The 23,937-nt window shown below is 47.6% G+C and overlaps 1 protein-coding gene across 9 annotated transcripts in view; it reads left to right on the top strand.

Annotated features, from left to right (window-relative positions):
- Positions 1-23,937, top strand: part of HDAC4 (histone deacetylase 4) — a 176,397-nt gene that overhangs the window by 63,645 nt on the left and 88,815 nt on the right. For 3 of the 9 annotated variants that reach the window (XM_038142670.1, XM_038142673.1, XM_038142671.1), the window contains exons 1-2: positions 473-1,036; positions 7,074-7,145. In XM_038142670.1, coding sequence (XP_037998598.1) covers positions 868-1,036; positions 7,074-7,145 — 241 coding nt within the window. In that variant the 5' untranslated portion in view covers positions 473-867. Of the gene's footprint in view, positions 1-469; positions 1,037-7,073; positions 7,146-23,937 lie in introns of those variants that run through there. The other 6 variants (XM_038142676.1, XM_038142677.1, XM_038142675.1 and 3 more) reach the window with 3 other exon arrangements.

Here is a 23,937-nt window from a genome sequence, read left to right as displayed (position 1 = left end):
GGATTTAAAAATATCTGAAGTCCAAATTTTAGAAATCTGCACATAATTGACATGAAGATGATATATACAGACAATCTAAGCTGGCAGATAATGGCAGGTGTTACGGAATCACAGAATCCCAGAGGGGTGTGGGTGGGAGGGGACCTCAAAGCCCATCCAGTGGCTCCCCTGCCATGGCCAGGGACACCTTCCACTATCCCAGGCTTCTCCAAGCCCCAGTGTCCAACCTGGCCTTGGATCCTTCCAGGGATCCAGGGGCAGCCACAGCTGCTCTGGGCACCCTGTGCCAGGGCCTGCCCACCCTGCCAGGGAACAATTCCTTCCCAATATCCCATCCAGCCCTGCCCTCTGGCAGTGGGAAGCCATTCCCTGGGTCCTGTCCCTCCATGCCTTGTCCCCAGTCCCTCTCCAGCTCTCCTGGACCCCTGGCAGGGGCTCTGAGCTCTCCCTGGAGCCTTGTCTTCCTCGGCTCTCCCAGCCTGGCTTCGGAGCAGAGGGGCTCCAGCCCTTGTGATAAGGAACTTATGTCAGGGACAGGTACATAGGGATGCTTTTCCTGCTGCCTGCTGTTGATCCTGGTGGCTCTCTATGGGGTAAGGCTGGGATAAGGGGGACGTGCAGTGCAAAGTGCCAGGCTGATCCTGCGGGCAGCACCTCGCCTGGGGCTGGTGTGACATCAGGACACGGTGGAGCCTGCAGATCCCACCTCGAGTCCCGCAGTGCCCCGGGAGCCCTGAGCTGAGTGTTGGGGTTTGCTCTGCGCTGGGCAGGGGGAGGTGTCGGGTGGCCACCAGCAGAGGCCTCCTGTCACCGTGCCCAGCAGAGCCCGAAATAGAGCCGGCTCTGGGACGCGGCCCCATCCTGGGAATGTCACTCCGGGGGCGGTGCCTGCCAGGGGAAGCCAGAGCTCAGCCTTTACTGCCGGACCCTGGCGAGGCCGGACGGGCTGGGGCTGGCCCAGCAGAGCAGCCGGGCGCTGGAGTGCGGCTGCTGCCCTTTGCGATGGTCGGGACACTGCGCTGCTCCTGGCTGCCAGGTGCGTGTGCCTGCTGGGTGGGAGCAGGGGCGTTGCGGGGCTTCCCGTCCCTCCTGAGCCATCCTCCGTGTCCAAGGTGCCACTGGTGATCCGGATGCTGTTACCTTTAGGGGTGTGCTTGAGCTTAGCCCTAATTTTGCCTGGCTTTCCATAGTTACTTCCTATGGACCAAATGAGCTGATTTTGAAACCAGCTACGGTAAAGTGGAATGAAAACCAACTTAAATAAGTGAGGTTTTTTCCACTTGGAAGAAAAAAATAGGCATAAAAAAATGTTCCATAGATTCTCTTCCTTTAAGGTGTTTTATTTTTCCTTCCCTGCATTCTTTGTTGGGGGGCAGTGGGAAGGCTGGCTGTGGGGGGTTCTGGCTTTCCTCGTCCGAAATGGAAGGGAGGCAAATCTCCTGGAATGGGCAGCTCCTTCTTCTTGCTGTAATGATGCCAGGGAGGGAGCCTTAACCTCCTTGATGGAGCGGGTGGGTTACTCCGAGCCTCTGCTCACTTGCATTTGCATGTAAAGGATTATTTTATTCCCTTGGATTTCCAAAGTGACACATCTCCTCAGTTTTGTGCGGATGAAGTCATCGGAGTCTGCTGAGGAGGCTGAAGATTGTCATGTTTAGGAGGAGTTGCTTTATCCTCCCACTGCAAAGAATTAAGGAAAATAATGGCATAGGAAGTGGAACACAATGCTTCCAGGGTTTAGCATTTGAGAAGTGGTGTCTTGTCATTTGGATATCAGTCTGTCAACGCCTGCAGGACCACAGCTTCCTGTTTAAACACTTCTTAGGTATTTTGGCTTCTAGGATAACTTCCTTGTAATAAATTAAATGTTGCTTTTTGTGTTAACAGCTGCTGAGCATTAGAGTCCCAGGAGGGTTTGGGTTTGAAGGGACCTTCAAGACCGTGCAGTTCCAAGCCTCTGCCATGGCCAGGGTGCCACTCACTGGATCAGGTTGCTCAGAGCTCCATCCAGCCTGGCCTTGAACTTTTTCATTTTTCCTTTTATGCTTTTATGTTGATGTTAACCAAACTGTGACCTGTTGGATTTGTCTTTACAAGGTCCAGGGTAAGAGAGCAGTATCAAGCTCTTGTAAATGTTCGCCTGGGTATCTTCAGATTCTTGTGAGGTATTTGTGTGGATTCTAATGGAAAAGAAAGCTTGAACCCCATCCTGGTTTTCTCTAGCGAAGTGCTGGGTGCTGGGGTGGGCTCCTGGCTTTGGTGGAACCCCCCGCTGACATCTGGACTCTGAAATGTCTCTGGAGCAATCAGGATTGTCAAGGGCATGAGGGGGGTTTGCTATTCCACATGTGCCAACCTCTTCCAGAACTGAGGAAGCTACCCGCCTGACCTACTTCCTACTGCATCCAAAGCAAGGAGTCAGAATAAAGGCAAATTAAATATATATATATATATACACACACCAGACCATCCTGGTGGTGGTGATTGGTGATGCATGATGATGTCACCCACTGGCAAGGCAAGGTGGCTCACTTCAATATTAGCTGTAGTTATAATAATCCTAATAATTAAAGAATTACTCCATATGAACAGAACTGGATTAACTTTCATCTAGATGGGTGTTGTGATAACTTGGACAGATCCGTCCCTTTTTCACTTGTTTCCCCTCCTCCTGTCCCCCATTCTGCCCCTGTGTGGCTGCAGCATTTTTAATTTTACCATCTACCTTTAAAGGAGGAGTAAATAGTGCTTAAAGCCCGGGTTTGCTGCCGTGGGGTTCCACGGGCCGGGTGAGGCACTGGGTTTTTACAGCACTCGCAGTCGGTTCCAGTTGAAGCCATAATTGGTATTTCAGCCTGAGAGCTGCTGTAAATCTCTGAGAAGGGAAGGATGCTCTCATTTTGTTAGGCTGCCTCTCTTTCGGATGCAGAGTGCATCTTCCAGCTCTCTGGGCTAATTAAAATGCCATTACAGTACATGTGGTGCTACAATACAGTCTAGGGAGACTTCCAAAAATAGATCCTTGAGTGCAGACAAATTAGAGAGGAAATATGCACTGAGCATTTTCTCATAGGTTTAAAGAGAAATAATCCATTTGCTGTCCTAATTGCTTTCTTGTAAATGTTGAAAGATTTCTTTTCCCCCCTCTGTAAATTTTGAGTGAGCAGACAAATAAATAACGCATCCATGATAATTAGCGTTCTCATTACTAATATTGTAACTCGTCACACACGCTTGATATGCAAGTCAGGATGTTCCAGTGGCCTGTGCTTAACGGTCAGGGGTGGAGATTTTTTATTCCTCACCAGCCTGTTTTAGCTGCCTGGTATCCCAAGGCTCCAAGGGCAGTGCATGATCTGGTTGTTAAATTCAGCCAAACACTCCAGCAGAGCCACCCACGGACCCTCCCCAGATCCTGCCAGGAAGTAAGGCAGAGAAATCCTGTTTGCACATTGTCCTTCCCCCCAGCCCAGCAATGCAAGGTGCTTTTTATAGCGTGATGTTCTGTGGGTACTGAGAGCAGGGGGGAATGAAACCCCACGTTCCTGTGCCTGGAAGAGATTCATGGAATTGCTGTGGGCTGACACATGTAACGGAGACAGCACAGAACTGCTGGGCAGTGCCAGGACCAGCCAGGAGCTCCTGTGTGCTACAGCCTGGGCCTCTCTGTCAGCAGCCTGATGGATAGGGATGAGGCTTGTGCTGGCTTGTAGAATCCCAGAATGATTTGGGGACTCAAAGCTCATCCTGTTCCACCCCCTGCCACTGTCCCAGGTGGCTCCAAGCCCCATCCAGCCTGGCCTTGGGCACTGCCAGGGATCCAGGGGCAGCCACAGCTGCTCTGGGCACCCTGTGCCAGGGCCGGCCCACACTCTCAGTAAATTCCCTGCCTGCTCAGAAGCCCCTGGTTGCTGTTGTGCAGTGAGGTGCTGTCCAGAATATTTATGAGCAAAGGAAACAGAAGTTGGTCGAGTGGTCTCAAACTCATGGTGCTAGCAGAAAACTGCTCATCCTGACAAATATCTCCGGGCCACTCTGTTGTCTTCCCTCCATGGAGAACAGGCTGATGCTGGCAACACTAAGTTCTGCAATCTCTCAGTCTTATTTTAAAAAATCTTCTCTCTGAGGTTTCTCCTTGGTTGCCCATAGTTCATCTTCAGGTGTTGAAGCTAAAGCTGTGGCCGCCAAGGCTGCCATGTCCCTGAGGGATGACCTTGCACATGCCCCCTGTGAGCACATCCAGGAGGGAACTGGGATCCTCTGCATCCTCACCGAATGCAGAGTGCTTGGTTTTGGAAAACCCTTTGGCTTTTCCTTCTTCTGCCCTTGCTTGGCCAGATGTTTCCCATTTGTAGTTGTACTTTTTTCTGTCATTATCGCAGCGGGGAGGTTTTGCTCCTTTGTCATTTCATGTCCCATCCTTTTTTTTTTAGGTTTAATTCTGCATTTCAAGCTCCAGAGGGACAAATCTGAGTCAGTAATGCTGATGTTCTCTACCTCTTGCTCCTGCCTTTCTCCCTGTCTCTCCTAAAGTTTTACTTCTACACCTCTGTAGAACTTCTCCTCTCTTCTCTGGTGTCCTTTAAAGATAATTTTTAGTTGCTTATTGCTTTGCTCCAAGAATTCAAGTAGGCCAGGGTGATTTGCATCAGGTTGAAAGATCTGAATAAATGGAAAACTATTTAAATAACCTCTTCGTTCCCAGTTCTGCCCTGCATTTTTAAGCTCATCAGAGTTAATTGTAGTCAGGCTGCTTGCAGTTTTCTTTAAGACCTCATTGAATGTTTTATCCTTCCATTTCTCTTCATTTCTCGTCTTTTTTTAAGTGGAGAAGTTATATTTCCCTGCCTTCATCTGGTTTGGTTTTGCCCTGGATGGACTTGATGATCTCAGAGGTCTTTTCCAATCTTGACAATTCTCTGGTTCTGCTGCTTCATCTTTTCCGAGGGTTTTTATCTGTCATGTTTCTGGTTTATTCGGGACTGAACTTATAAATATTTTGCCTTTGTTTTGCTGTTTTTTTAACTCCTTTAAAACCTGCAAACTCAGCTACTTCCAAACCTGTCCTCACTATATTTTCTGAATAACTTAAACAGCTCTTTGGAACAGAGTAAGATAAAAACCAAAGTGTTCAAATTTCCATCAATGAATTATGGCTTCATCTTGTTAATTAATGAGTAGGAATGCCCATCTGGAAACTAAGCTACACAAAATGTTCCCTGACTCGAGCCATGAATCAGCCAGGCTGGTGTCTGCTTCCCTCCAGGCTCCGTGGACAGAGCACTTTGTCGCAGACTTTTGGGGAAATCATCAGACTGATTCACCGAGAACCAATTTGAGAGGATGTTTCCTTGCCAGTTCTGTTTAGTAGCTTAGGACCAATTTGGCCAGCGGAGAGCTGGGGAGTATTTTGTAGCTTGTCTGGGCTGTCTCAGTACTCAAACCAGGGTTTGTGGCTTGTGAGGAGAGTCAAACCCTGATTGCATGGCTTGACCTCTTTGCAGTGCTCCAACAGCTCCACATCCTTGTGCTGCGGGAGGACTCCAGAGATTTAGAGCTTTATTATTTTATTATTATTATTATGTTTTGTTTTATTTTGTTTTATTTTATTTTATGGAGCTTTATTTGCACAGCAAAGACAGAACCTTGGTTTTGGATAGCTTAGTTTTCCTTCAAGTGTTTCAGGTGTCAGTGCTTTAAAAGATGTTCCTGAATGTTCTGCTGTGATTAATCTAATCCTCATTTTGAAACAAAGGTTGCAAAGCACTGGTTTGTGGGTATGGGGGGTTTTTTATGAGTGGAAAAATTAATGTACTTTATTTCTTGCAATTAAACAAGTCTTAAAAAGCCCCCAAATTGACCTGGGTTTGTTATACAGAGCACCTGGGTGCTGCTGCAGGGCTCTGTTTTGTCCGTGGGTTCTTCTCCTATGAAGGAACATCTTTATCTGAAACTGCCCAGCAGAAGCTGGGAATACTCTGCTCCCCAGAAAAACTGGGAACTTCTCTGGGCTGTGCTCTCCACTGACTCTGGAGTGCCTGATGGCTCAATTATATTTTAAATAGTGATGTTTTGCTCTTCCCCTTCCATCTGGGTATGATCACTGGAGGTGAACCCAGGCAAGACATGGAGAAGTCCCCAGCTGTGCTTTCTCTCCAGAAAAACAGAGAAAGCAGGGAGGAGAAAACAAATATTAACATTTTTCTATCACTGTCCTTTGCCTGAGAGAGATGGGGTGGCTTCTTTGATGTCTCCAGACAGGGTTTGGCTTGATCCTATCAGAGCTGCAACACAGAAAGGGGTTGGAGGGGAAAAGTGAGACAGACTGGCAAAGGTGGAACAAATAGGTTTGAGATAAATTTTCTGTATCCCAGGGTTCGTAATTACACTGAAAACATAATTTAGCATTTTTTGCTTTGGCTTTTCTGGGAGGGGAATGGGTGACTAGAAACTCAGGTGTGGCAGTCTCCAACACTGGTTGTTCTGTTTAACTCTACCTGGATGCAAGATACAATCTTGGAAATATTTTAAATAGGGAACTGCTTCAGCAAGATGGATTTGTGCATCTCATTTACAAAGTATGTTTTTAATGCCTTTCTGAAATCTAAACTTATGCAAAATGGGGCTTGTTATGCATGTCTCTGCATTTTAATCTCCTGCAGTGATTTGTCAGTTTCCCTTAACATCTCCCTGGCATATTCCAGCCGTTCCTCAACTTTGCTCCGTGGGGCTGCGTCTCTGTCTTAGCTCAGTTCCCCCAGCAAGGAAGGAGTCGCAGTTTTCTCTGGTAAGGTTTGTGAGCTGACGTGCCTATTTCCTCAGCCGGGGATCAGCACCAGTTGTGGACTTAAAGACCAGGAAACCCTGAGTGTAATTTAGGATACAGTCTCCTTTATTTTCTGCTTTAGCTGTCCTGGGAATGTTCTCATTTCCATTGATTTGTGCTGCTTGTGTTTCTGCTCTGCATCGATAATTGGTTGCTGATTTTTTTTTTCTGCTTGGAATGGCTAAAAATAGCTCAGCTACCCAAAGTGTTGATGTGATTTTATTTTCTTTTTCCCTCCTCTTTCCAGATGGGCTTTCTGGCAGAGACCAGCCAGTGGAGCTGTTGAATCCACCTCGAGTGAACCACATGCCCAGCTCTGGTAAGGAAAAAACCTCCTATTAAACCTCATTCCTGTTCTGGGGGATGCGGGAAGAGGCTCTGCAGCTCTGCCTTGCGAGTAGGAGAGCAGAATGCAAATGCAGAGTGCTGGAACAGAGTCTGTTAGGACTTGCACACCTCTGCTTTCCCAGGCTGGGAGAGTGGGATTTGGGAACGGAGCACAGCAGCCCTGGGAGTCTTGCAGGGGGCTGAGGGGAGCCCAGCCTGGTGGGAAATACTTGATTTGCCTTAGAAAGGAGAGGACAGGAGAACAAAGCAGCATCTGAAGGAGTCCCTTCCCAGCCCAGAAGGAGGTTTTGGAGCTGCTGCTCTCATTAGGGAGAAGGAACAGGGAGCCAAGGCCGGGCTGATCAAAGTGTGTCACGCTGGGCTCTGGGCTGTTTGCTGTTCTGCCTCTCCTAATGATCCTGCCACGGCATCTCCTGGGGCTCGTCCTCCTGCTCCTCATCCTGGCTGCTCCTTGCCGAGCTGGGAGAGCTCTTAGAGCTCAGGGCTGCAGCTCTACAAGTGATGGAAACCAAAGTTCTGCTCCCAGTACATGGAATTCTGGGGGAAACAATCTGCTGCTGCCTTTTATGTTTGGCCCTTCTCTCTCCCTGGTACAAGCAGATATTTTTACCAGGGCTGATAGGATATAGCAAACGTTATCTACTCTTGCAGGCAGCAGCTCAGATCTTCCAAACCCCCAACTTTCCCTTCTCTGTTGCCTTCCAAAATGCCCTCAGGCCTTTTTTTATTAAGGATGAGATCCTGCAGAAGATCTGAGCACTTCTGGTAATGCCAGTTGGAAAGATGTAAACGAAGTTTATTCAAAACAACTTTGGTACACTGGGAGGGGGAGAAAAAAAGTGGGCTGCGACCTAACCTAGATTTTTGTGGACTTGAATGACTGTTTGGAGAAGGAAACCTTCAAGGAGGTAGAGTTGTTGCATTGGGGGAAAAAAGGAAGAGATGGTTGTTTACCAGGCACGGGCGTTTAGCTTTGGATCCTGACAAATCCCTCTCCCCTCCGTATGCTCCCAAACGTGTCCGTCAGGTAAGGGAGGTTCTATTTTCCTAACCCTCAGAGGGATTCTCATTTTAAAGTCACTGTAGCAGCACAGGTCAACTTACAGGTTTTACTGTGCACCTCAGTTGTGAGCCGGGCTGGGTTTTGTGGCTCTGTGGATCATGGGCCAGGATTGTGAAGGGGATGGGTTTGAATCTTCTATCCCTTTATTTTGGAGTTGATTTTGTTTGCTGGTTAAGTTTAATGTTTCCTTTTGAGGTATTTCAGGCCAAAGGCCGGTGCTGGTTGAGAGCTTGGGGAACTTGATGGGAGAGTCTGCTCTGGCTGCTTTTCCCCAGGTGAAATGAGGCTGTTTGATGGAGCCATGCAGGATTTAGGGAGCTCTTGCTGTTTGGACTCCATTTTGAGTATTTTTAATTAACTCACCTCTGTGCTTTTGGGAAAACAATGAGGCAGAGATCCCTGGGGAGCTGTGCTGGTGTGAAGTGGGTGGGATGAGAGATGGGCCTCTTTGTCAAATAGTTCTCCCAGTAATTGAGCTGTGAGAACGGAATTCAGGCTGGGAGAGCTGGGGGTGCTCACCTGGAGAGGAGGAGGCTCCAGGGACACCTCCGAGCCCCTTCCAGGGCCTAAAGGGCTCCAGGAGAGCTGGAGAGGGACTGGGGACAAGGCATGGAGGGACAGGATGCAGGGAATGGCTTCCCACTGCCAGAGGGCAGGGATATTGGGAAGGAATTGTTCCCTGGCAGGGTGGGGAGGGGCTGGGATGGAATTCCCAGAGCAGCTGTGGCTGCCCCTGGATCCCTGGAAGTGTCCAAGGTCAGGCTGGACACTGGGGCTTGGTGCCACCTGAGCTAGTGGAAGGTGTCCCCTGCCCATGGCAGGGGGTGGAATGGGATGACCTTGAAGATCCCTTCCCACTGAACCCATTCTGGGATTGCCATATCTGGCTCTTATCATTCTTGTCTTCAGGAGTTTGCTGCAGATCTTTCCGAGGGAAGAAAGAAGAAGTTACAGCAAGCATTGCTCTGGAAAAACAAGTTGTGTGTGGGATTGTCGGGTGGTGTTCCAAGTCTCAGGCATGACTGAAATAATGGTGTTAAAAACGGCATAAGGAAAAAAAAAAGGGCTTGATTGTGTCTTGGGATATTTTGTTTAAAACATTCTCCTGCCCTGGTCAGGGTAAGGTTGAATAAACTTGAGTGGTCAATGAGCTTTTATGCTGCATTTCAATTTCAGATAAAATCAGTGCGGTGTGCTTGTAGGAAACCAAAATGTTTTCTCTTCACCACGAACCAAGTGAAGGAGAGGTTTGACCCTTGTTAGTTGTTTTTCTCTGATGTGAAATGATGAGAAAGTTCTAAAAATCCTCCTTGAACTGCAGAGCATTTCAACTCCAAACAAAGAAATATTTACAGCAATTTTATGAAATGGTTTTTAGGAGCGAATTTGGTTGAACAGAACTGGGTTCAGTCATCAGCAGTGAAAATTATTTCTGTCTTCTTTTCTGTATAAATTAAGGATTAATCGGAGGAAGGGAAACATTTTCCCTTTTCACAGACATATCACCCGTAATTGACGCATCTGAATTTCTGAGGTGCTCGCAGAGTACAAGGGGACCAAGCGCCCCCAGCCCTCATCCTGCTCTGGAGTGCAGGAATCATCCTTGGATAGCTCTGCCTGCTCTGCCTCGGGCTCCCGAGCATCGCTGTGCCTTTGGCCCGAGGGAGGAAAAGGAATAAATTCACTTTATTGAACAACTTGTTTCCCTTAATTTTTTATTTTTTTTTTAAATAATCAGAGCCTGATGAGGCCCTGGTACAGATTTCCCAGAGAAGCTGTGGCAGCCCCTGGATCCCTGGAAGTGTCCCAGGCCTGGTTGGACAGGGCTTGGAGCACCCTGATAGAGTGGAAGGTGTCGCTGCCTTTGGAAAAGAGCTGGAAAGGGATGAGGTCCCTTCCAACACAGAGCATTAAATGGGAGATTTCAGCTCCCCGCTGCTTTTTCTCCATGCTAGATCTAGTTATCTGCTCTCACTTCCACAGTCATTCACAAAAATAATAATGCTGATGTATGTGGAAATAAATGGTTTGTACGAGCCTCTGGACTAATACTGTCCCTTGGTTTTGCAGTCAGAGATTAATCCCTGTCTGTGAGGGAATAATGTGAGGTTTTGTCGTGCCCCAGGAGGAGCTACCCCTCAGAAAGGCTTTCCTTTAGTCTTAAAAATATCCTGATATATGTAATGGATATGTACATGAAGCCCAGGATGGGGGAGAAACCCATCCAAACCCCCCCAAATTATCTTCAAAAGTGAGTTCTGGGAAAAATCATTTTGATGTTACCATGTACACTGAGCAGATTCAACCCTGTCCTCTCGTTAGGTTGTGGAAAAGCTGCAGCTCTTACGGTCAGCCTTGGTGTGACAGTTTTGCCACCATTCAGATGCTCTGGTGTAAGATAAGATTGCCAGAGAAGCTGTGGCTGCCCCTGGGCCCCTGAAAGTGTCCGAGGCCAGGCTTGGAGCAGCCTGGGCTAGTGGAAGGTGTCCCTGCCCATGGCAGTGGATGGGTTTGGGTCCCTTCCCACCCAGACCATTCCATGATTCCAAGGTAGCAGAGAAACTGCAGCTTAAAGCCTTGAGAGTTAAAATCAGCTCAATGTTATTATTTTCTGCAGTACTTACGATTTACTAATATTTGTCTTTAATTTCGAATCCTGAGCTAAATGGACAAACCGTGGCCCATGCAGTGACAATCAAAGGAGTGTTTCACCTGCTGGAGGAAAGCTTCAGAGCCATTCCCCAGCAAGGAAAGCCCTGACAGCCCTTCAGCCAGCCCCCCAGTTTCCACAGAGGATTTGCTGAATTATTGTGCTGCTATTAGAAGCCCTTTGCAGTCAGTAAATTTGGGGTTATTTATGCAGGAGAGGGGAGGGAACTGCCACATCTAGAGCAGAGGAGCAGGGAAGTTCAAGCATCAGGACCTCTCTTCTGGACTAACGCTGTCCCCACGCTCGTGTTCTGTTGGTTGTGGGATAATTTAATGGCCTTTAGCACTCTGTGCATGTGCAGGGGTGTGTGGAAGAGGGATGAGTTTTTCGTCCGCCTCTGTCTCAGCTTCAGCATCCATGTTCCACGTGGAATTAAACCACTCCTCCAGCCAAGCTGGGAATCAGAGAATCACACACTTCTTTGGGTTGGAAAGGACCTTAAAACCCATCTTGTCCCATGGGCAAGGACACCTTCCACTATCCCAGGTTGGTCCTAGCCCTGTCCAGCCTGGCCTTGGGAACTTCCAGGGATGGGCAGTCCTGAACTGACCTGATGCTGGAGCCCAGAATGTGAATATCCTGATCCCTGTGGGTTGGGAAGAACAGGAGCCCACAGCTCCTCGACTCTGCTTTGTTGTCTTTTGTCTCAGAAAACGTATTTATCTGTCATGATTTATCTGTCTCCTTTCTTACCCATGAGGAAATGGTTATCAATTGGAAGAGCTGGCATGAATTATAAATGATTATCTCTCTGTTAACAGCTGAAAGCAGCACTTAAATGTGAAGCTCTTGAATGCAGCGCTGGTTTCCTGGATGAAATGCAGGAAAGTTTACTCTGCTGCAAGCCCCAGCTTGCTGGTTTTTCTTTCTTCTGCCCTCACCTTGCTTAGTTCATTAATTCACACCGATCAGCTCTGGAATTCACTGGATTCCCTTAGTCCTGACTCTTCACCAAGTGTTATTTCAAAAAGAAGAATTCTTACCGGTTCCCTACCACAGGAAAGCTTGTTTTGTGCTTTTGATTTTATATAAAAGCAGGTGATGAAGGGAAGAGCCTTTGAATGCTCGAACTTTGTCAAGAAAACTTAGGAAAGGAGGAGAGGCATGATGCGAGCAAGCGTGGAAGGGCTCCCTTGAATGGTTTTTTCAGGAATTTGTTCCCATTACCTCTGGCTTTGCTAAAAATAACAGTACTGTGTGGTGAATGAAACGTGATAAATGTTTCATGGAAACAGATCATGGATTGAGGCCTTTCTTGGGGAAGAATTTCCATGTGCCTCGGGGGGGATCTTGAAGGCCGTGTCTTGTCTGCCATGTGTGTTTGCAGCCTGGGTGATTTACCTGGGTTTGCAACCTCAGAGAGGCAATTGGGGTGAAACCTCTGTTGTTTTCCTTTGATTTCATTCTGAGTCCCTTCACTTTTTGGAGGTACCACTCGTCCTGGGCCTGCAGTGGTCCAACTCACCCTGTACTCAGTTCCTCTTTTCCATCAGCTTCCCCGCACAGATGGTGCCAGGATGAGGATGGACGGTCTCGTTATTCCCAGGGGCTGTGTTTCCTTTTGCTGCCTGCTCTTTTCATGGCTGTGCCCTGCACTACAGAGCTCCCCAGGGTGCTCTCTGCCAAAATTACCGGGGGTAGTTTATTGCTTAAGGGGAAAGAGCAGCCGCCTGCACTCCTAGGATTTTAGGAATTCCTCTTCTAGCATGACACACGTTTATCACGATCCTGGAGGCTCTTCCCCAGGGTATATTGATTTTCAGGGCTAAATTTGGCTCTGCTTTTTCTTCGGGCAGTGGAGGGAATATCAGGTGAATGTTTTGTGCAGTGATGCCTAAAATACAGCAGCAGTCTCCAGATACTTCCCTGGGGAACCGCTGATGGTTCATTAAAGAGACCTTTCCTTGTTGCCCAGGGAAGCTGTGGATTCTCCATCCCTGGAAGTGTTCAAGGCCAGGCTGGAGGGGGCTTGGAGCAGCCTGGTCCAGTGGAAGGTGTTCCTGCCCATGGCAGAGGGTGGAATGGGATGGGCTTTAAGGTCCCTTCCAACCCCAGCCATTCCATGATTCTGTGATTAAATATCTCCTCCTTTGGCTTAACTAATATCTTGTGATCTAAACCACTTAATCATCACTACTTTTCCATCTGTTTCTCATTCAAGGAATTGTGTCATATCAGATGATTCATTCATATTTGATTAGAGATTTCATTATAAGCTGGCCTGAAGTTTTTTATGATCTAATGAAAGGCTTTGGAATCACTGATTTGGAACTGCAGTTGTAATATGCAGAATAAATGTACTACACGTTTTGATGATACTTTTCCTAGGTACTTTTTAAAGCTCTGGCAGTTCTTGCCAGTGAGTTGTGTACATTGAATTTTTGAAAAAAGTTTCTGGTGAAATGCAATGATCTTTTCCATCGGAGGGAAGAACTCCCAAGCTACGACTTTTCCAAGTTGTACTGAATGACCAATGAAATTTAGGTCAAAACTTGCCTTTTTTTATCCATTTGTAATCCTGCTTGTAGGCAGTCACGCTCTAATGATATTAATGAATCTCTTGAAGATCCTGAGTTGTCCTGCTTCAGTGGCATATGGGAAGCTTTTTATTTTCACTGAGGACAGTCACCTACCACCTGTGTGCAAATTGTTCCTCAGATTAAGTAAATTGCTACATTTTCCCCCCTATTTTTTCAAAAAAACAGACGAAGTGGTTTCAATAATGTATTTTTAAAATTATTGATGGGGCAGAGTTGGAGGCATTTTCCCAGGGAGCGCTGATGTTGCTGGGACTCGGACGACACGGATCTGGCCAGGTGCAGGTGGGATTTTGTCCCTCCATTTCTGAACCCCTCCTCTGAAAAGCAGTGGGATTTTCTGTTTGTTCCCTGCTGGCAGGAGGGGCTCGGACGAGCCCTGGGCTCCAGCAGCACGTGCAGTGGCTCCCTGCAGGCACTCAGGAATCACAGCATCCCGGGAGCCTTTCGGCTGGGAGGGATCTCAAAGCTCATCCCATCCCACCCCTGCCATGGGCAGGGACACCTTCCACTGTCCCAGGCTGCTCCAAGACACAAAGTCCAGCCTGGCCTGGGACACTGCCAGGGATCCAGGGGCAGCCAGAGCTGCTCTGGGGAATCCATCCCAGTCCCTCCCCAGCCTCACAGGGAAGGTTTTCTCCCCAATATCCCATCTAACCCTGCCCTCCTTCTCTTAATGGCCTTGAAGTGGGAGCAGGATCTTGGGAGCAGCTCCCAGCTCTGGCCCTGGAGCTCAGCCAGACCATGGTGTCCCAGCTGCCCCTCCAGTGGAACTGTGTGTGTGAGTGCATTTAGCCTCACAAATCATGTTTTGGGCTTCAAAGCCAGCTCAGATGTTCCAGAGGGAATGGCTCCTCGTCTCCCTGTCCTGCCTTTGATAGTCTGTGGGGTCTGAAAAGCTGCCAGCTTTTCCTGGTGGGAAACACCAGGCCTGACCTTCAACCAAATGTTGTGCTGGCAAAGTAAAACCGGAATATTATTAAAAAAATATCCCTAAACACGGTATTAGGCATTTGATACCATGTTTGGAGGTATCAAACATTTTAGAGATGGAAAAAATAAAATTCCTTTCATGTTCCATGTAAATCCCTGATAGAGGGATTTGTATATACTTATATATGTACATATATATGTATATATTTGTGTTATGCTTGTATAATCCCTGCCCCAAGGATTTATCATGTCTTGAATTAGTGCTAAACAAAACTCAGATCCCTCTCCCCCATCCCTGGCTGTGCCTGTAACAAAGTCTCTAAAGCCTCAGGAGTTCAAAGCCCATTGGGTTAGGAGATAACACTGTGGAAAAGGCAGGTACTAAAAAATAAGTGAATAGATTTAAAATAAAAACATCCCTTTTGGGACCTTGAGAACTTTACCTTGGTGACCCCACGCTGGTGTGGAGTCATCCTTAAAATTGCAGAGAAGGAAATTCTAGAATTCTCTGGAGTTTCCTTTCCAGGATGGCAGCGCAGGGAAAGGTTTGGCTTCTGTTTGGACTCTGGACACACAACCTGGCCGTGTCCCGAGGCTGGTCAGGGATGGGAGTGACACGGCAGGGAAGGTGCTGGCTGTGTTTACACCAGTATCAGGTGTCCCGGGTGAGCAGCCAGGAAGCTTCATCTAGTTCCATGTGCAGCCAAATGTGCAGCGTGTCTGTGAGGAGCTGCTCCACCTCTGTCCTGTGCAACAGGGCATTGGGGAGCCGCCGTGGAAAACTCCACTTCTTCTTGGTTTGGGAACATGTTGCAGTAAAGCAGCTTCTTCATTCTCATTCTCATTCTCTTCATTCATTCATTCTCAGTTTCTTCATGCAGAAAAGCCAATTCTTTATTCACAAAGCTCATATTTATAGGAAATATCAGAAGGCACTGTGTTAGACCTGACTGGCTAACAATACACTGACACTCAGTTTATTGGTCTGTAAATGGCCAGGGTGTTTGTCTGTCAAATCTCTCTATTTTTGGTCAGTTCACATATTTTGTTCTCTGATCCTCATGGGACAGATTTCTTGTTTATCACAGGTGCAAACGGTTTTCTAACCAGAATAGCTTGTTGTGCCAACTGCTTTCATTCTTAGGATTTTTCACTGGGAAGTTACAAGCTAACTGCTAGCTTAGCTAGAGTAGCAGGGCCTAAACCATACTTTATAAGGCTTTTCTTTTATATCTATACCTGTATGCAACAGGAGCACGTGTGTTAATCCGCTCTGAAGGGGGTTTCAGTCATTCAGGACACCATTACCCCATCCCTTTCCCAAATACTCGCTTACAGGTTTTCACTGTCGGGGTCAATAATGTGGGGTTTACTCATATCCCAAACCCCCCATATTTGTTGGACTATCTCTGTTTTCTCTCTGGTTTCAGCAGAAATTGTGTTCCTCGGACAGAGGGGGAGCTTTGGAGTAGTGCTGCTGTTTGCTGGGTAGGAAAAGGCTCGTTGCAGCAGAGAAGTAGAAAAATGCAGTTACTTGGCAACTTGTCTCTGTACATCACCGAGCCCCACCAAGTTCCTGCAGCTTGTAAATACTCACACACTCAAAAGTACACGGGCATTTGCCAAGAGCCTTAACAGTGTATACTTTTCCATGTTGTCTGTACGCTTCTCCTTTGTGTTTTAGTTTCATTAGCTCCTTAGTGTTATTTGGAAATCATTTGGGCTTCAATACAGAGATTTGGCTATGTGTTCTAACAAAGTTACTGGTGCTGGTCAGGATGCTGGTGCAGGAACTACACCATAGTTCTGTTCCAAAAGAGAAAAATTACTTTTTAAGTGAGGTGCATGAGGTGACAGACAAATGAAAATTAGAGGTGATTTAAAAATTACCATAATATTAAGACAAGTTTTAGTCCTTTCAAAGCAGCTTTAGCAAGGGTTTGAGACAGTCCTGGAGCATGGTGGATGGATTTGAAGTTTTTGTGCAGTTTAGAATGCACTTTACTCTTTATCCCACCAAAGACGTTCTTGCATAGGATGAGAATTTCAGCTTCTGAGGAGCTCTGTTACATAATTCAGGGTGCTATTTACGCCTTGGAATTAAATATTATGCTGGTTTCTACCCAAATGCTGCTTTACATCCGAAATCCTGAGCTGTGCATCTCTGGGTGGGTATGGCAGGTACTGAGCACAGGTTTCCTTTCCAACCCAAACCATTCCATGCTTCTTTGCAGCGCGTCACTCCAGGTTCTCCTTTGCCTGTCAGTGAATTCAGACTCCCTGGGCAAAGCAGTCTGAAGGAGTGCAGCATTTTACAGGAAGCTGAACTTGCTTATTCTTTAAGCCACTGCAAACCAGATCTCAGCACAAATGCTAATTTTGAGATGCTGATCTCCACGAGCAGCAGATATTTAGTCTTACGCGCGCCAGATGGGTTTGCTGCTGGCATCACTTGTGAGATTATGGTCAAAACAAGGACAAATCCGCTATAGAATTCCAAGACCTGACTGAATAATTTTGTGTTTGCCTTCCCAAGGATCAGCTAGTTGTCACAGTGCTTTATTTTGTCACTGTCAGTGTGGCAAAGCTCCTTCAGGCATCTGAGATGGGCTGGCAGTGGGAGGAGAGGCCTTGCAGTGAAGGATCTCTCCCACCTCAGGTTTCTGTGACTAATAAGCTTCGTATCCTTTTTATTTTTTATTAAGGTTATTGTAGAGCATTTCTGAACTTTTGGGCCTGCAGGAGAGTTGGAGAGGGACTTTTTTACAAGGACACTGAGTGACAGGACAAGGGGGAATGGTTTCCCACTGACCACCCCCAAGCTTTTGCTGACCCTTTTCCCATTATCCGGGAGTATTCTGTATTTCCACTGGGATGATACAAAACCAAGCTTCTACTGGTTCTGACATCTCCCAGTCCGTGTGTGGCACTGAGGATTTCAGAAACAACATTTTCCTTGAGCAGAAATCAAGGCAGATGGTAAAACCAAGTGACCTACAAAACATAACAAGTTTTCTCACCAGAAATGTACAGTACAAACAAATGTACTGTCACCGAAAAGTACCGAGATGGCATTTCTGACAGAGTGATGATCGTACGGGGAAGTCAAATTTTGGGTGAGGTCAGGAATGAATTTTGCATCCTCTAAAAACACGCTGGTGATCAAACTGACTGTAAAGTGCTTCAGCCTCTTACTTCTTCTTCCTTGGGACTTGGTTTGCTTGGGTTTGTCTGGTGCTGTTGGATCTGTAGAACAAGTTATTATCTGAAACTGCCTCTGCTGATGTGTCTCAGTGTCTTGTGGCCAACAGCACTGGTCTGGACAGCTTGTGTTATTTTCCTCTGAAAACTGCACCATCCTCCTTTCTATTAGTATCTCATGGATCCATCCTCACATAGGACAGAATCATGGAATCACTAAAACTGGAAAAGACCTTCTGAGTCCAGCTGCTCCCCCAGCACTGCCACCGCTAAATCATGTCCTCAAGTGCCTCATCCACATGGCTTTTGAACACTTCCAGGGGTGGTGGCTCCACCAGTGCCCTGGGCAGCCCATTCCAAAGCCTGACCACCATTTCAGCGAAGAAAGTTCTCCTAATTCCTCCCTTGGCCCAGCCTGAGGCCGTTCCCTCTCCTCCTGTCCCTGTTCCCTGGAGCACAGCCCGACTCCCCCGGCTGTCCCCTCCTGTCAGGAGCTGTGCAGAGCCACAGGGTCCCCCCTGAGCCTCCTTTTCTCCAGGCTGAGCCCCTTCCCAGCTCCCTCAGCCTCTCCTGGTGCTCCAGACCCTTCCCAGCTCTGTTCCCTGCCATGGACACGCTCCAGCCCCTCAGTGTCCAGCTCCTGCAGCTTTGATAGCTCCCTCATTTTTCCAGCATCACTTCTGGACCCCAAGCACCTCGTGCATGGACAGTGAAGTCCTTATGAAATCTCCAGGGCTTGGGATGCATGGCCAGGAGCTGGTGCTGTCTCACGGTCCCCGCCAAGGCAAGGCTCTGCAGTTCAAGGCCGCCGCCCTGAGTGTAGCAAACTTGAGGCAAATCAGCTGTGAAGTGGAAACATGGGAGTGAAAACAGGCGAAATCACGGGGGGATTAGGCTGTGGTGATTTAAGGCAGCTTTATTTTGGGATGGAAACTGACGCAGGATTTAACGCACTTGGATTTTGGCTCCTTATCTCCCTTGTAAGAGGGGTGGTCTGACACAGGCGTGTGCAGGAATCCATCTCTTTGCAAGACCTTTCTATATGCAAAAAAATGGTAATAATGGCATTTTGGAAATGCTGTTCCCTCCTTGGGAACAGCAATGTTGGCTCCTTGGGTTGATCAGCTGGGAAGGCAGAGGGGCTTTCGTAGACCTCGTGTCCTGTGGGCTTCTGGAACGTTGGGAAATGCATAGTCTGGGGTTCACGTAGAAAATATGGATACAGCAACCTGAGCTAGTGCGAGGTGTCCCCTGTCCGTGGGACAAGCCCCGTCCAACCTTGGACACGTCCAGAGATGGGGCAGCCACAGCTGCTCTGAGCAGTGTTTTCACTTACGGTGTTCTGTTCTGTGAATGTTTCAGCTGGTCTGGCTTTCCCTGGAAGAATGACTTGTTTCTGTAGTCTTTTGGAGGAATGGGCTCCTAAACCTGAGGGACGACCCTGCAGAGTGCAGAGCTCCATTAAGTGCCCTGAAAATCAAATGCAGTTAATGTAAGGTGTGGTTTGCTCAGTGGTGAAGGGATTAGCTGTGTAACAAGCAGAAGTTTTACGTACAGAAAGTTCTGGTAGTGATTATCTGTATTCTTTGGAGCTTCTTTACACAGTGTTTTGGCTAGGAATGTTGAAGCAAACCTGGATGTCCCATTTCCGTCATTTATTGCTAATACCCAGGGTGTGTAGTACTTGAGGGAGGCAGCAGATAAGCCATTGCCATCTCTGCTTGCCTCCAGATACCACTGAATCAGATTTAACCTCCTTAGACTTGCTTTTAAAAGCCTTCCTCTTCAGCTTGCCTCCTGCAGCTGTTCCTCAGCTGCTGCCTGGATGTCCTTTTCATCTCTTTCTCCCAGCTTTCCAAGTGCCTTTTGTCCGTGGTGTCCTCCTAAGCCTCGCTCAGCTGAATCCCTGAACCCTCTTCAGCTCCTTCCCCAAGTCTTTTATCTTTTCCCAGTGCTCTGAAAAGTGAGTCACTGTTATTTTGGGTATGTATAGGAGCTCCATCCTTATATAGATATTTTATGTCTCTCACCTTCGGGCTTCTCACAGCATCCTGTTTCTTTTTGTGGAAGGATCAGGCTGCAGTCGACTCCTTGGCAGGGAAGTTTGGTGCCTGAACGTAGCTGGAGCAGAGTTGTAGCCTCCCACTGAAAAAGGCAGCCACCATTTAATTTGCCAGCATCCCTAAACCCTGTATTAGGTCCAAGTTTTGCAGCTGAAGTGGCATTTTTAAGCACGATAATCCAGAATTTATCAGAATTTCTGAGGGAGGACTTGCTCCCCTCTTGCTGGGGTTGTAGTAGATGCAGTGTAGGTGTGTTGTGGTTTGGGAAGCTGCTTACCATGCTTAGCAGGAGACCACCCAACTCAGAGCTTTTAATAAAAGAAGCAGGAGGTTTGAGTCTAGAAGCTCCCAGGGACAAAATTAAGCTATTCTCTTTGTTCATTCATGGAGATGTTTGTTCCTTAGGAGGGCAATTTTAAAATGAGTTGAAAAACAGCATTCAGAGAATCACAGAATGGTTTGCATTGAAGGAACCTTAAAGCTCATCCAGTGCCATGCCCCTGCCGTGTGCAGAGACACCTTCCACTATCCCAGCGTGCTTCAAGCCCTGTCCATCCTGGTCTTGGGCACTTCCAGGGATCCAGGGGCAGCCACAGCTTCTCTGGGCACCCTGTGCCAGGACCTCAACAACCCCCAGCCAAGAATTTCATCTATCCCTGCCTTCTGGCAGTGGGAAGCCATTTCCTGTGTCCTGTCCCTCCATGCCTTGTCTCCAGTCCCTCTCCACCTCTGGAAGGGGCTCAGAGGTCTCTCTGGAGCCTTCCTCTCTCCAGGTGAACATGCCCAGCTCTCCCAGCGTGGCTCCACAGCAGAGGGGCTCATCCTTTGGCACCCTCTGGACTTGTTCCAGCAGCTTCACATCCTTCTTATGCTGGGGGTTCCAGAGCTGGGGGCAGCTCTGCAGGTGGGCTCTCACCAGAGCAGGGCAGAGATGGAGAATCCCAGTGAGATTCCTTGTGAGAAATATCTAAAACTCTTTACGACCATACCTGGATTTAACCTGGTGTGTTGTGTTAAAACTCATCTTCAAGCTGATTCCTGCATGGCTCTGGCTCTGTTTGAGGAGCAGCACCTGGCTGGTTCTGCTGAAGGAAAATGCCACAGGCTGGGAAGATTTTCAGCAGAAGCAGCACTGAGTTTTTGTGCCATGTCTGAAAGGCCACCTGGTGTCAGTGGTTTGGGGATAAATGCCAAGAGAAAGCTCACTTTGAGGAAAGCCATCCGTGACGTGGGGAATCCTTGTCGTGCACGGATCACTGCTGGCATGGGGAATGGAGGGAACATCTGCCCTCATCCTTTAGGATTTGGGGAGCAGCTTTCTGGGTTTTAATGTGTTCAGTTCATCTGCTGGGTCTTGGGGGAAAAAAAAAAGGAAAAAGGCCTGTTTTTTAAGAGAAATCTTAGCCTAGGTGTGTGTTGTGGTGTGTGCATCCAGGCAGGGCAACTCCTGCTTGTTCTGCCAGAATAAAAAGATGTTTTAGTGCCATTTCTCTGTGCTGTCCAGGGCTTTGAATGGGTCAAGGTTACTTGAATTTCTCTAGGAAACTGCCTGTGTTTGACACTCTCTTAAAAGGCTTTTTTTTTTTTGGTATTTTCACGTGCATCCTCATTGTATTGAATGGACAACAAGAAGCAGCCTGATCCTAATGCAGCTGATACCTGAGTATATCCATTATTTGGAAGTAAAGCCCTTCCAGAGGGGGTTCCAGGAAGCTGTGGGCTACTTGCCCATTTGCATGGGCTTCTTTTCCACCACGGTCTGGATTTCTACTTAAAACTGCAGCCTTTGAGCTATCTAAGAGTTTTCAAAAGCTGTGGAATAGCATTCCTATTACAATTTGATGCTTAACTGCTCCTTTTACTGCTTTATTTTTGTCATGCTGGAGGAGGTGGTGTTGCACATTTTGGGGCTTGTTGGACAGCTGGGAGTCCCTTGGCTGGTGACACAAATGAACTCACTCTCCTGCTAGTAATAACCATCTATTTGCTGTTTGAAATACAGTGGGACAGGAAATTCCTCAGAATTTTGTTTCACCTTCTCTTTTGGCAAAGGGTAATGGCCTTAGGCTGATATTGGGAAGGAATTGTTCCCTGGCAGGGTGGGCAGGCCCTGGCACAGGGTGCCCAGAGCAGCTGTGGCTGCCCCTGGATCCCTGGCAGTGCCCAAGAGCAGGTTGGACACTGGGGCTTGGAGCAGCCTGGGATGATGGAAGGTGTCCCTGCCCATGGCAGGGGGAATGGGATGGGCTTTTGAGCCCAAACCATGCTGTGCCACCAGCTCATCAGCTGGCTTTATTCCTGCCGTTGGAGAGCTCGCCCCTTGGGAGGCTTCAGGGAAAACGCCAGAGGACCAGTGGGAATGTCGAGGTGTTTGTCTAACCCCGCCTTCACTGGGAATTCCTCACCTCCCCCATCCTGACCCAACCAGCTGGATGTTTTTTTTTCCTCATGGGAAGTTTTTCATGTGTAATCTCAGAATGAGACTTTCTGGCTCCTGCTCCATCTCTTCCATGTTTAATTCTCTTCACCAAAGTGTCATTTTCCCTTGAAGGAAGCTCAGAGTGAGATTAGAGAGAAGCGTGTGAGAAATCCATGTGGGTTTGTCTCTACAGAAGTGCAGCTGGGCTTCCTTCAACTCTGCTTTTTGTCCTGGGGATCTGCTGAGGGGAAAAGTTTCCTGTTCTGAAAGCAAGACAGATGGATCAAAGGGGTTCAGTTGCTGGGTAATGCCTGAAGCAAAGAGGCAGGTGAAATTACATTCCCAGGAATCAGAGAATCCTGGAAAGATTTGGGGTGGAAGGAACTTCAAACATCATCCAGTCCCACCTCCTGTCATGGGCAGGGACACCTTCCACTATCCCGGGTGGCTCCAAGCCCTGTCCAGCCTGGCCTTGGACACTTCCAGGGATCCAGGGACAGCCACAGCTTCCCGAGCCTTTTAAGAAGAGCTATACATTTATTTTTGTAGTTTCCTGTTTTATTATTTATTATTTATTTAGATGAGGATCTTTTTCAGTAGCAACTCAAGTGGGTTTTGCTTATCCTCTCCATGAAAGGAAACTGCCAGGAAAGGTTTCCCACAATTGTGTGAAGTTTGAAATGAGAAATAGTCCAAGCTGACTCCTTTCATTCCATTATCTTTAATTTCACAAAAAGCTCTGGCTCCATTCAAGACACTCATTTGTTAGAGATGTCACTGATGAAACCAGAAAGGAGATAAAGTGGGATAATGGTTGAAGAGGAGGTTGAGAAACTGGAGTGTCTCCCTTTGGAGCTGCTCTGTCCTGCACAGGCTCATCTGTTGGAGACATCTCTGTTGGAGACGCCTGTGCCATCAAGGCTTTGGTGCTGGCCTTGAACTCTCCATATTCTCATTAAGGAAATACCCCTGGATATTTATCCATGGGAGAGTTTATAATTTTCCAAACTCTGATGTCCTGCTCTGAGGTGAGAGGGGTTGGAATGAGATCCATTCTAGCCCAAGCCATTCTGGGATTCCTTGCAAACACTGAGCAATGTTACTGGAAAATTTTTTTCTGTATTTAGTGGATGTTTTCTGTATTTAGTGGATGTAGCTTGGTGAGTTTTCTTTTTCTTCAAGTGAAGAGACATTTTTTAATGCTTTAGATCCAAGGTGGAGGCAGTAGGATAAGTGGTCTGCTCTTCAAGTTTTGGCTTCCTTATCGTCATGAATAAAATTTCCATGTAGGTTCCTAATAAATGGTAATGAGGTCTGTTCAGGGAAGGAATTAGGCTCAGGAAAGCTGGATATGTAGAAATCCAGAATCTCTGCACCCTTATTCTGTCTCCAGGTCTCGATAGTAATCAGGGAGAAGTTTCCTTGCGATGAATGAGTGAGTGACATTTAAAGCTCCATCTGTCGCCTGTGGAGTGCTGCCTCACAACGTGTTTCCATGGCTGATGGGATGATTAATTTCGGTTCCCATTCACAGAGCAGGAAATATTCCCCGAGCACGCAGTGACTCCAGCCCTCGCCGAGCTGCAGCGTGCGTGGAGCTTGTAGGAAACCTCGGCTGCTGTTTACTCCCAGCTTGTGCTCCCAGACAGGATCCAGGCTGCCTTTGCAGCCACCCACCTGGGCTGTCCCAAAATTCCTGGGGACTGCTGGGTGCTGACCTGCCTTTGGCTCCAGCTGGGCTGTGATGCTCAGGCTTGTTGGCTAATTCCAGCCCAGAATACCCTTCCTGGGATTCTGGACCTTGGAAATGGGATAACAGAGGTCAGAATTGAGTGAA

Source organism: Motacilla alba, chromosome 7 (genome assembly GCF_015832195.1).
Source record: "Motacilla alba alba isolate MOTALB_02 chromosome 7, Motacilla_alba_V1.0_pri, whole genome shotgun sequence".
NCBI lineage: Eukaryota > Metazoa > Chordata > Aves > Passeriformes > Motacillidae > Motacilla > Motacilla alba.
This window is presented reverse-complemented; position numbering and strand designations above follow the sequence as displayed.